The 12,787-nt window shown below is 49.5% G+C and overlaps 1 protein-coding gene across 4 annotated transcripts in view; it reads left to right on the forward strand.

Annotated features, from left to right (window-relative positions):
- bicra (BRD4 interacting chromatin remodeling complex associated protein) overlaps nt 1–12,405 on the forward strand; it is a 79,020-nt gene extending 66,615 nt beyond the window's left edge. For all 4 annotated transcript variants that reach the window (XM_090219005.1, XM_090219006.1, XM_090219007.1 and 1 more), the window contains one exon: nt 7,232–12,405. In XM_090219005.1, coding sequence (XP_090075131.1) covers nt 7,232–9,228 — 1,997 coding nt within the window. In that variant the 3' untranslated portion in view covers nt 9,229–12,405. The remainder of the gene's footprint in view (nt 1–7,231) is intronic.
- Nucleotides 12,406–12,787: the final 382 nt, after the last annotated feature.

Consider the following 12,787-nt stretch of genomic DNA (forward strand, 5'->3'; position numbering starts at 1 on the left):
ATCAAGTTGTGGAAACGGGATGCACCTGAGCTCAATTTCCGGTCTCATAGTAAAGGGTTTGACTATTTGTTTTTTTTATTCTAAATAAATTTGCAAAAATATATCTAAACCTTTTTTTGCTTCATCATTATTGGGTATTGTGTGTAGATTGCTGAGGATTCTTTTCATTTAATCCCTTTTAGAATAAGGCTGTAATTTACCAAAATTTACTTTGGGCACATCATTCATCCGAACTTCTGAACACTCGGGGGGAGCCTTAACTATTGAAGGCACCAATAATTCTGGACTCCAATGTATATCTAACATACCTGTACCTTTTTTATATATAAAAAATATATAATAATTATATATAATATATACTTTACGAAAAATATAAACGCAACAATTTTTACTGCGCCACAGTTCAAATAAGGAAATCACTACATTTTTTAATACATTCATTAGGTCCATATTTTTATGGATTTTCCGTGACTTGGCAGGGGCGCAGCCATGGGTGGCTCTTGAAGGGCATAGGCCCACCCCCTGGCTGGGCCTGGCTTCCCAATCAGACTGGCCCACCCGATGTGGAGAAATGGGCGTTTTTTTTGTGCATATGGAACATTTCTGGGATCTTTTATTTCAGCTCATGAAACACGGGACCAACACTTTACAATGTTGTGTTTTATATTTTAGTTCCGTGTATATTTATACACACACACACACACAAAGTGGGGTCTGGAATGATTGCGTAGCTTCGTAAGGAAGGAAAAAAGACGACCGTTGAATAATACAATTACTGCTTTTTAATCATTTGTAAACATTGTAAACAATAACAAAGTGTTAAACAAATCAAAATATATATTTGAGATTCTTCAAAGTAGCCACCCTTTGCCTTGATGACAGCTTTGCACACTCTTGGCATTCTCTCAACCAACTTTCATGAGGTAGTCAACCTGGAATGCATTTCAATTAACAAATGTGCCTTTTTAAAAAAAGTTAATTTGTGGGAATTTCTTTCCTTCTTAATGCGTTTGAGCCAATCAGTTGTGTTGTGAGAAGGTAGGGTTGGTATACAGAAGATAGCCTTATTTGGTAAGAGACCAAGTCCATATTATGGCAAGAACAGCACAAATAAACGACAGTCCATCATTACTTTAAAACATGAAGGTCAGTCAATCCGGAAAATGTCAGGAACTTTGAAAGTTTCTTCGACTGCAGTCCCAAAAACCATCATGTGCTGTGATGAAACTGGCGCGTATGTCTCTCATGAGGACCGCCACAGTAAAGGAAGACCCAGAGTTACCTCTTCTGCGATATGATGAAACTGGCGCTATGAGGACCGCCACAGGAAAGGAAGACCCAGAGGTACTTCTTCTGCGATATGATGAAACTGTCTCTCATGAGGAACCCACAGGAAAGGAAGACCCAGAGTTACCTCTGCTGCAGAGGATAAGTTCATTAGAGTTACCAGCCTCAGAAATCGGCAATTAACTGCACCTCAGAAATTACAGGTTCCAACCTCTGTGTCTTTGAGAGACACAGAGTAGGTGAACAGATGATCTCTGCATGTGTGGGGGTGCTTGGCTGGTGGCACTGTCAGTGATTTATTTAGAATTCAAGGCACACATAACCAGAATGGTTACCACAGTATTCTGCAGCGATACACCATCCCATCTGGTTTGGGCTTAGTGGGACTATCCATTTGTTTTTCAACAGGACTCTGACCCAACACAACTCCAGGCTGTGTAAGGACAATTTGACCAAGAGGAGAGTGATGGAGTTCTGCATCAGATGACCTGGCCTCCACAATCACTCGACCTCAACCCATTTGAGATGGTTTGGGATGAATCGGAATGCGGAGTGAAGGAAAAGCAGCCAACAAGTGCTCAGCGTATGTGGGAACTCCTTCAAGACTGTTGGAAAAGCATTCCAGGTGAAGCTGGTTGAGAGAATGCCAAGAGTTTGCAAAGCTGTCATGAAGTCATCAAGGGTGGCTACTTTGAAGAATCTCAAATGTAAAAAATATATTTTATAATGCTCATAAAATATATTTTGATTTGTTTAATATTTCTTTTGTTACTACATGATTCCATATGTGTTATTTCATAGTTTTGATGTCTTCACTATTATTCTACAATGTAGAAAACAGTCAAAATAAAGAAAAACCCTTGAATGAGTAGGTGTTCTAGAACCCTTGAATGAGTAGGTGTTCTAGAACCCTTGAATGAGTAGGTGTTCTAGAACCCTTGAATGAGTAGGTGTTCTAAAACTTTTCAGTGTGTGGATCTTCTTTTTTTTTTCATTATTATTTTAACCTTTATTTAACGAGGCAAGTCAGTTAAGAACAAATTCTAATTTTCATTGACGGCCTAGGAACAGTGGGTTAACTGGCCTAGGAACAGTGGGTTAACTGGTCTAGGAACAGTGGGTTAACTGGCCTAGGAACAGTGGGTTAACTGGTCTAGGAACAGTGGGTTAACTGGCCTAGGAACAGTGGGGTTAACTGGTCTAGGAACAGTGGGTTAACTGGTCTAGGAACAGTGGGTTAACTGGTCTAGGAACAGTGGGTTAACTGGTCTAGGAACAGTGGGTTAACTGGTCTAGGAACAGTGGGGTTAACTGGTCTAGGAACAGTGGGGTTAACTGGTCTAGGAACAGTGGGTTAACTGGTCTAGGAACAGTGGGTTAACTGGTCTAGGAACAGTGGGTTAACTGGTCTAGGAACAGTGGGGTTAACTGGTCTAGGAACAGTGGGGTTAACTGGTCTAGGAACAGTGGGGTTAACTGGTCTAGAAACAGTGGGTTAACTGGTCTAGGAACAGTGGGTTAACTGGTCTAGGAACAGTGGGTTAACTGGTCTAGGAACAGTGGGGTTAACTGGTCTAGGAACAGTGGGGTTAACTGGTCTAGGAACAGTAGGTTAACTGGTCTAGGAACAGTGGGTTAACTGGTCTAGGAACAGTGGGGTTAACTGGTCTAGGAACAGTGGGGTTAACTGGTCTAGGAACAGTGGGTTAACTGGCCTAGGAACAGTGGGTTAACTGGTCTAGGAACAGTGGGTTAACTGGCCTAGGAACAGTGGGTTAACTGGTCTAGGAACAGTGGGTTAACTGGTCTAGGAACAGTGGGTTAACTGGCCTAGGAACAGTGGGTTAACTGGTCTAGGAACAGTGGGTTAACTGGCCTAGGAACAGTGGGGTTAACTGGTCTAGGAACAGTGGGTTAACTGGTCTAGGAACAGTGGGTTAACTGGTCTAGGAACAGTGGGTTAACTGGTCTAGGAACAGTGGGGTTAACTGGTCTAGGAACAGTGGGTTAACTGGCCTAGGAACAGTGGGTTAACTGGTCTAGGAACAGTGGGTTAACTGGTCTAGGAACAGTGGGTTAACTGGTCTAGGAACAGTGGGCTAACTGGCCTAGGAACAGTGGGCTAACTGGTCTAGGAACAGTGGGGTTAACTGGTCTAGGAACAGGGGGTTAACTGGTCTAGGAACAGGGGGTTAACTGGTCTAGGAACAGTGGGTTAACTGGTCTAGGAACAGTGGGTTAACTGGTCTAGGAACAGTGGGGTTAACTGGTCTAGGAACAGTGGGGTTAACTGGTCTAGGAACAGTGGGGTTAACTGGTCTAGGAACAGTGGGGTTAACTGGTCTAGGAACAGTGGGGTTAACTGGTCTAGGAACAGTGGGGTTAACTGGTCTAGGAACAGTGGGGTTAACTGGTCTAGGAACAGTGGGGTTAACTGGTCTAGGAACAGTGGGGTTAACTGGTCTAGGAACAGTGGGGTTAACTGGTCTAGGAACAGTGGGGTTAACTGGTCTAGGAACAGTGGGGTTAACTGGTCTAGGAACAGTGGGGTTAACTGGTCTAGGAACAGTGGGGTTAACTGGTCTAGGAACAGTGGGGTTAACTGGTCTAGGAACAGTGGGTTAACTGGTCTAGGAACAGTGGGTTAACTGGTCTAGGAACAGTGGGTTAACTGGTCTAGGAACAGTGGGTTAACTGCCTGTTCAGGGGCAGAACGACAGATTTGTACCTTGTCGGCTGAACTTTCGGTTACTAGTCCAACGCTCTAACCACTCAGCTACCCTACAGTGCATATGGAAAGTATTCATGTTTAATGGTTTCAACGAGGCCAGAGAATCTTGTTTCTCATGGTCAGAGACTCCTTTAGGTGCCTTTTATGGGGTATTGTGGATGTGTTTTATCACTTATGTGTTATCCCTGGTGGATGTGTTATCCCTGGTGGATGTGTTATCCCTGGTGGATGTGTTATCCCTGGTGGATGTGTTATCCCCTGGTGGATGTGTTATCCCTGGTGGATGTGTTATCCCTGGTGGATGTGTTATCCCCTGGTGGATGTGTTATCCCTGGTGGATGTGTTATCCCCTGGCCAGTGTCTTGGTGGATGTGTTATCCCTGGTGGATGTGTTATCCCCTGGTGGATGTGTTATCCCCTGGCCAGTGTCCTGGTGGATGTGTTATCCCCTGGCCAGTGTCCTGGTGGATGTGTTATCCCCTGGCCAGTGTTTTGGTGGATGTGTTATCCCCTGGTGGGTGTGTTATCCCTGGTGGAGGTGTTATCCCCTGGTGGATGTGTTATCCCCTGGTGGATGTGTTATCCCCTGGTGGATGTGTTATCCCCTGGTGGGTGTGTTATCCCCTGGTGGGTGTGTTATCCCCTGGTGGGTGTGTTATCCCTGGTGGGTGTGTTATCCCTGGTGGATGTGTTATCCCTGGTGGATGTGTTATCCCTGGTGGATGTGTTATCCCTGGTGGATGTGTTATCCCCTGGCGAGTGTCCTGGTGGATGTGTTATCCCAGGTGGGTGTGTTATCCTCTGGCCAGTGTCTTGGTGGATGTGTTATCCCTGGTGGATGTGTTATCCCCTGTCTTGGTGGATGTGTTATCCCCTGGTGGATGTGTTATCCCCTGGCCAGTGTCTTGGTGGATGTGTTATCCCCTGGCCATTGTCTTGGTGGATGTGTTATCCCCTGGTGGATGTGTTATCCCCTGGCCAGTGTCCTGGTGGATGTGTTATCCCCTGGTGGATGTGTTATCCCTGGTGGATGTTTTATCCCCTGGCCAGTGTCTTGGTGGATGTGTTATCCCTGGTGGATGTGTTATCCCCTGGTGGATGTGTTATCCCCTGGCCAGTGTCCTGGTGGATGTGTTATCCCCTGGTGGATGTGTTATCCCCTGGCCAGTGTCCTGGTGGATGTGTTATCCCCTGGTGGATGTGTTATCCCCTGGCCTGTGTCCTGGTGGATGTGTTATCCCTGGTGGATGTGTTATCCCCTGGTGGATGTGTTATACCCTGGTGGATGTGTTATCCCTGGTGGATGTGTTATCCCCTGGTGGATGTGTTATCCCCTGGCCAGTGTCTTGGTGGATGTGTTATCCCCTGGTGGATGTGTTATACCCTGGTGGATGTGTTATCCCTGGTGGATGTGTTATCCCCTGGCCAGTGTCTTGGTGGATGTGTTATCCCCTGGCCAGTGTCTTGGTGGATGTGTTATCCCCTGGTGGATGTGTTATCCCCTGGCCAGTGTCTTGGTGGATGTGTTATCCCCTGGCCAGTGTCTTGGTGGATGTGTTATCCCCTGGTGGATGTGTTATCCCTGGTGGATGTGTTATCCCCTGGTGGATGTGTTATCCCCTGGCCAGTGTCTTGGTGGATGTGTTATCCCCTGGTGGATGTGTTATCCCCTGGTGGATGTGTTATCCCTGGTGGATGTGTTATCCCTGGTGGATGTGTTATCCCCTGGTGGATGTGTTATCCCCTGGTGGATGTGTTATCCCCTGGTGGATGTGTTATCCCTGGTGGATGTGTTATCCCCTGGCCAGTGTCTTGGTGGATGTGTTATCCCCTGGTGGATGTGTTATCCCCTGGTGGATGTGTTATCCCCTGGTGGATGTGTTATCCCCTGGTGGATGTGTTATCTCCCCTGGTGGATGTGTTATCCCCTGGTGGATGTGTTATCCCCTGGCCAGTGTCTTGGTGGATGTGTTATCCCCTGGTGGATGTGTTATCCCCTGGTGGATGTGTTATCCCCTGGTGGATGTGTTATCCCTGGTGGATGTGTTATCCCCTGGTGGATGTGTTATCCCCTGGCCAGTGTCTTGGTGGATGTGTTATCCCCTGGTGGATGTGTTATCCCCTGGCCAGTGTCTTGGTGGATGTGTTATCCCCTGGTGGATGTGTTATCCCCTGGTGGATGTGTTATCCCCTGGTGGATGTGTTATCCCCTGGCCAGTGTCTTGGTGGATGTGTTATCCCCTGGTGGATGTGTTATCCCCTGGTGGATGTGTTATCCCCTGGTGGATGTGTTATCCCTGGTGGATGTGTTATCCCCTGGTGGATGTGTTATCCCCTGGCCAGTGTCTTGGTGGATGTGTTATCCCCTGGTGGATGTGTTATCCCCTGGTGGATGTGTTATCCCTGGTGGATGTGTTATACCCTGGCCAGTGTCTTGGTGGATGTGTTATCCCCTGGTGGATGTGTTATCCCCTGGCCAGTGTCTTGGTGGATGTGTTATCCCCTGGTGGATGTGTTATCCCCTGGCCAGTGTCTTGGTGGATGTGTTATCCCCTGGCCAGTGTCTTGAGATGATCAACCTCTTGGGGAGTGAGAGAATTGACAATAATTACAAGAGATCAGCAAGGAGAAGCTTTGTAACGTTTCTATTGGTCAGTCTGTCCCTCATGTATAGCAGAGCAGCACATAGCTAATCAGATCAGTGTTTGGAGTAGCTTTGTCTTTGGTTAGGTCTCTCTTTCTGCCTCATCTTATAACATATCTTTCTCCCTATTACTCTCTCTCTCTGTCTCTCTCTCTCTCTGTCTCTATCTCTGTCTCTATCTCTGTCTCTCTCTCTCTGTCTCTCTCTCTGTGTCTCTGTCTCTCTCTCTGTGTGTCTGTCTCTCTCTGTGTCTCTCTCTCTCTCTGTCTCTCTCTCTCTGTGTCTCTGTCTCTCTCTCTGTGTGTCTCTGTCTGTCTCTCTGTGTGTCTGTCTCTCTGTGTGTCTCTCTCTCTGTGTGTCTCTCTCTGTCTCTCTGTCTCTCTCTCTGTGTGTCTCTGTCTGTCTCTCTCTGTCTCTCTCTCTCTGTCTCTCTCTGTCTCTCTCTCTCTGTCTCTCTCTCTGTCTGTCTCTCTCTCTCTCTCTCTCTCTCTCTCTCTCTCTCTCTCTCTCTCTCTCTCTGTCTCTCTCGTTCTGTCTCTCTCTCTGTCTCTCTCTGTCTCTCTCTCCAGAGGAGTACGTTGCCAACTCGAAGATGCTGGAGCAGGAGAGTGTAGCTGCCAGGGTGCCCCAGTCTTTTGTGTCTGCTGAGCCCAGCGTCGTGTGGAGTCGTGTATCTGTGGCAGGGACAGATAAAGGTCCTACCCCCATCACAGCCTCAACACCGGCCCACTTCCCCTCCACCAAGCTGGTGATAAAGCAGGGAGGAGCGGGGGCGTCTGCCTCCTGGTCCAGCTCCCCAGCTCCTGTAGCCAGGTCGGGGTCAGGGGTCAGACAGACAGTTGACACCCAGAGTCACAGCTCCTCCTTCAGCCACGGTCCTCCGCCTCCTTCCTCATCCAGCTCCTCCTACCGCTCCTTCTCCTCCAACTCCTCCTACCGCCCCTCCTCTCGTCCAGCTGATGATGATGATGATGATTCTCTCCCCCAGAGGACCAGTAAACCTCCCATGAAGACTTACGCCGCCCGCCCACGCATCGGCTTGAAGCTCAAGATCAAACAGGAAGCGGGGTTTAGTAAGGTGGTACACAACACCGCCCTCGACACACCATCCACACCCCAGCCTCAAGCCCAACCACACCCCACCACCCAACCACACCCCATCACCCAGCCACACCCCACCACCCACCCCACCACCCAGCCACAATCAGCACTGACGCACCCAAAAGCCCGAGCTGTAGCAGCACTAGTCACTCCTCCTTCTATAACTACTGTCATTAGGACTCCACCCCCTACCTGTAATGCCACTTCCTCGGCAACGGTCTCCATAGAAACCACACAGGCGACCCCCAGCCCCCTCCAGAGAGTCACAGCCCCCCCACCCCCCTCCTCCTATCACCCTTGGTCTTCATCATCAACGACAACACCATCCTCATCCTCTTTCACTGCTCAAATTAACGGAACGTTAGAACATCACAATGTGGGTGGAGTCGAGCGTAACCCCGCCTCCACGGTCACTCCTCCTCAGACCACTTGCCGTCTACCGCTACGGAAGACTTACCGGGAGAACATCAGCCCGCGCGTCCGACCGGGGGTACCGGGAGGAGGAGGAGACAGTGTCCCGTACCCCCGTCCCTCCCCCTCACCCCCCAAATCTCCCCTCCCACCCTCCTCACCCTCTGCCCTCTCGGAGCGGACAGTGATCGCCAACGTGAAGTTGGAGAAGAGAGGAGGCAGCTCCAGGGAGGTGGGCTCCCACGCCCACACAGAGCCCAGCCGAGAGGCACCGAGGCTGGGGAACTCCACCTCCTCCTCCCCTGGCTTAGGTCTGGAGGTGTTGTACCGCGGCATCAAAAACACAAACACCCACCCTCACCTCTCAGGCAGAACCAGAGACGGTGAGGGGGAGCAGGGGGACAGAGGGGGGGACAGAGGAGCGGACAGAGGGGCGGACAGAGGAGCGGACAGAGGGGGGGACAGAGGAGCGGACAGAGGGGCGGACAGAGGGGCGGACAGAGGGGCGGACAGAGGGGCGGACAGAGGGGCGGACAGAGGAGCGGACAGAGGGGCGGACAGAGGGGGGGACAGAGGAGCGGACAGAGGGGGGGACAGAGGGGGGGACATGGGGAGGTGTAAAAGGGTGAGCAGTAAAAACCATCAGAGGTCAGGGAGCGGAACGTTCAGAATGGACCAGCATGCCCCTGGGCCCCCGTCCACGCCGCCAGATGCTTCCTGTTACAGAGACTCATCACTTCCTGCTAAGCGCTGTAAGTCGGACTCCCCTGACATGGACAACGCCTCCTTCTCCTCCGGTTCCCCGCCACACGATGAGTCTCTTAACGAGCACCTGCAGTGTGCTATCGACTCCATCCTCAACCTGCAGGGCCAGGTCCAGGGGCCCCCGCCGCGCGGGGCTAAAGGAGGCCCCGCCAGGCCACAGCGCGCCACAGGCCCCCAGTCCTCCTCAAACACACACAGACCCTCCTCCTCTTCCTCATCCTCCTCCTCTTCTCAGGTTGGAGGCCGAGGACGCAATGGCGGCCTGGTGCCACAGACTCAAGGCAGATAACACACACACACACACACACACACACACACACACACACACACGGGACAGTAGAGACTGAAGAGGAGGAGAGGCGGACAGAGAAGTCTCGCTGTGTTTTAATGAACTGTTTGTCCATCTGAATGTTGTCTACTTTACAACATGACCCAATGCTCACAGTCTCTCCATGGATGAGTGGATGATGTCTCTCTCTCTCTCTCTCTCTCTCTCTCTCTCTCTCTCTCTCTCTCTCTCTCTGTCTCTCTGTCTCTCTGTCTCTCTGTCTCTCTCTCTCTCTGTGTAAAAAGGTATCGTGTTTTACTCTGGAAGTCTCCTCTGCTCTCTCTCAACCACGCTCAATCATTCATTAGAATAATTAGTCTTGAGGTTTTTCATTCACACGCTGTATTCCATTACATTCCTTAGTTCATCATGGTCTGTCTGTCTGTCTCTGTCTGTCTGTCTGTCTGTCTGTCTGTCTCCTGGTGCAGAAATAACACCGTGGTCATGTTCACTAGGTGAAACGGGTGAAAAAGAATCTGAAACTACACAATCTAGTCCAATAAGAACACAGATTTGTTTTTTCTGTTGCAAACGGTTTTACTGCGGTGTGCCTGCTGTCACTAGGTAACCCACACCAGGAAGAGAGCGGTCTGGTTTATAACACCCTACAGCCTGCTGTCACTAGGTAACCCACACCAGGAAGAGAGAGGTCTGGTTTATAACGCCCTACAGCCTGCTGTCACTAGGTAACCCACACCAGGAAGAGAGGTCTGGTTTAGAAAGCCCTACAGCCTGCTGTCACTAGGTAACCCACACCAGGAAGAGAGAGGTCTGGTTTATAACGCCCTACAGCCTGCTGTCACTAGGTAACCCACACCAGGAAGAGAGGTCTGGTTTATAACGCCCTACAGCCTGCTGTCACTAGGTAACCCACACCAGGAAGAGAGCGGTCTGGTTTATAACACCCTACAGCCTGCTGTCACTAGGTAACCCACACCAGGAAGAGGGAGGTCTGGTTTAGAACGCCCTACAGCCTGCTGTCACTAGGTAACCCACACCAGGAAGAGAGAGGTCTGGTTTATAACGCCCTACAGCCTGCTGTCACTAGGTAACCCACACCAGGAAGAGAGAGGTCTGGTTTATAACACCCTACAGCCTGCTGTCACTAGGTAACCCACACCAGGAAGAGAGGTCTGGTTTAGAACGCCCTACAGCCTGCTGTCACTAGGTAACCCACACCAGGAAGAGAGGTCTGGTTTAGAAAGCCCTACAGCCTGCTGTCACTAGGTAACCCACGCCAGGAAGGGAGAGGTCTGGTTTAGAACGCCCTACAGCCTGCTGTCACTAGGTAACCCACACCAGGAAGAGAGCGGTCTGGTTTATAACGCCCTACAGCCTGCTGTCACTAGGAAACCCACACCAGGAAGAGAGAGGTCTGGTTTAGAATGCCCTACAGCCTGCTGTCACTAGGTAACCCACACCAGGAAGAGAGGTCTGGTTTAGAACGCCCTACAGCCTGCTGTCACTAGGAAACCCACACCAGGAAGAGAGAGGTCTGGTTTATAACACCCTACAGCCTGCTGTCACTAGGTAACCCACACCAGGAAGAGAGAGGTCTGGTTTAGAACACCCTACAGCCTGCTGTCACTAGGTAACCCACACCAGGAAGAGAGCGGTCTGGTTTATAACACCCTACAGCCTGCTGTCACTAGGTAACCCACACCAGGAAGAGAGAGGTCTGGTTTAGAATGCCCTACAGCCTGCTGTCACTAGGAAACCCACACCAGGAAGAGAGAGGTCTGGTTTATAACGCCCTACAGCCTGCTGTCAATAGGTAACCCCCACCAGGAAGAGAGAGGTCTGGTTTATAACGCCCTACAGCCTGCTGTCAATAGGTAACCCACACCAGGAAGAGAGAGGTCTGGTTTAGAATGCCCTACAGCCTGCTGTCACTAGGTAACCCACACCAGGAAGAGAGAGGTCTGGTTTAGAACGCCCTACAGCCTGCTGTCACTAGGAAACCCACACCAGGAAGGGAGAGGTCTGGTTTATAATGCCCTACAGCCTGCTGTCACTAGGTAACCCACTGTCCTCTTCTCCTGTTGTCCATGTGTCCCCCAGGTCAACTGTCCTCTTCTCCTGTTGTCCATGTGTCCCCCAGGTCAACTGTCCTCTTCTCCTGTTGTCCATGTGTCCCCCAGGTCAACTGTCCTCTTTACTCTGTTGTCCATGTGTTCCCCAGGTCAACTGTCCTCTTTACTCTGTTGTCCATGTGTTCCCCAGGTCAACTGTCCTCTTTACTCTGTTGTCCATCATCATATTCATGGTGTATCACTGGTTTTAATAGTGAGGTGACTGCTCTCTGACTGACTGTTGTGGGTTGACTGTTGTGGCTGCTCTCTGACTGACTTGTGGGTTGACTGTTGTGGGTTTACTTGTGGGTTAATCTCTGACTGACTGTTGTGGGTTGACTGCTGTGGGTTGACTGCTGTGGGTTGACTGCTGTGGGTTGACTGCTGTGGGTTGACTGTTGTGGGTTGACTGCTGTGGGTTGACTGCTGTGGGTTGACTGTTGTGGGTTGCTCTCTGACTGTTGTGGGTTGGCTGTTGTGGCTGCTCTCTGACTGACTGTTGTGGGTTGACTGTTGTGGGTTGACTGCTGTGGGTTGACTGTTGTGGCTGTTCTCTGACTGACTGTTGTGGGTTGACTGTTGTGGGTTGACTGTTGTGGGTTGCTCTCGGTCTCTAATGGAACCACATTACTGTATTGTTGAGGTGTTAATGAAATCGCCTGTATGGTAAAACACATCTCTTCTGTTGTGAATGTCTCTGGTTGTCCTGGCAACTGGTCTTTCTGACCGGTTCAATATGTTCGATGCATTTCAGTCAACACACAGACGGCCACCCTTACCCCCCCCCCCCCCTCCATCACTGTCCATCCATCCCTCTCTTCCTCCATGTCATCCCTCTCTTCCTCCATGTCATCCCTCTCTTCCTCCATGTCATCCCTCTTCAAAGCCCAGTGGAGAAGTCAAACCCAAACGCAGCGAGAGCAACAACAACATGGACAAACAAACTAATGTACAACAAAACCTGAAGAGAATTGGTAGTATATTATTACAGATTAATTTTGTATTGTATTTATTGTGTATAATGACACTTTTTAAAAAATAAATGTACATTTGGTAAAACTGTAAATCAAACCTTGTTTCTTTTCTAAAAGAGTTGATTTAAAAACAAAAAATATATTTAACCTTTTATTTAACCAGGTAGGCCAGTTGAGAACAGTTCATTTACAACTGCGACCTGGCCAAGATAAAGCAAAGCAGTTCAACAGATACAACGACACAGAGTTACACATGGAGTAAAACAAACATACACCCAATAATACAGTAGAAAAAGTCTATATACATTGAGTGCAAATGAGGTAGGATATGGGAGGTAAGGCAATAAATAGGCCATGGTGGCGAAATAATTACAATATAGCAGTTAAACACTGGAGTGATAGATGTGCAGAAGATGAATGTGCAATTAGAGAAACTGGGGTGCAAATGAGAGAAATAAATAACATGGGGATGAG

This window comes from Oncorhynchus mykiss, chromosome 24 (genome assembly GCF_057628025.1).
Source record: "Oncorhynchus mykiss isolate SJ-2025 chromosome 24, ASM5762802v1, whole genome shotgun sequence".
Lineage (NCBI taxonomy): Eukaryota > Metazoa > Chordata > Actinopteri > Salmoniformes > Salmonidae > Oncorhynchus > Oncorhynchus mykiss.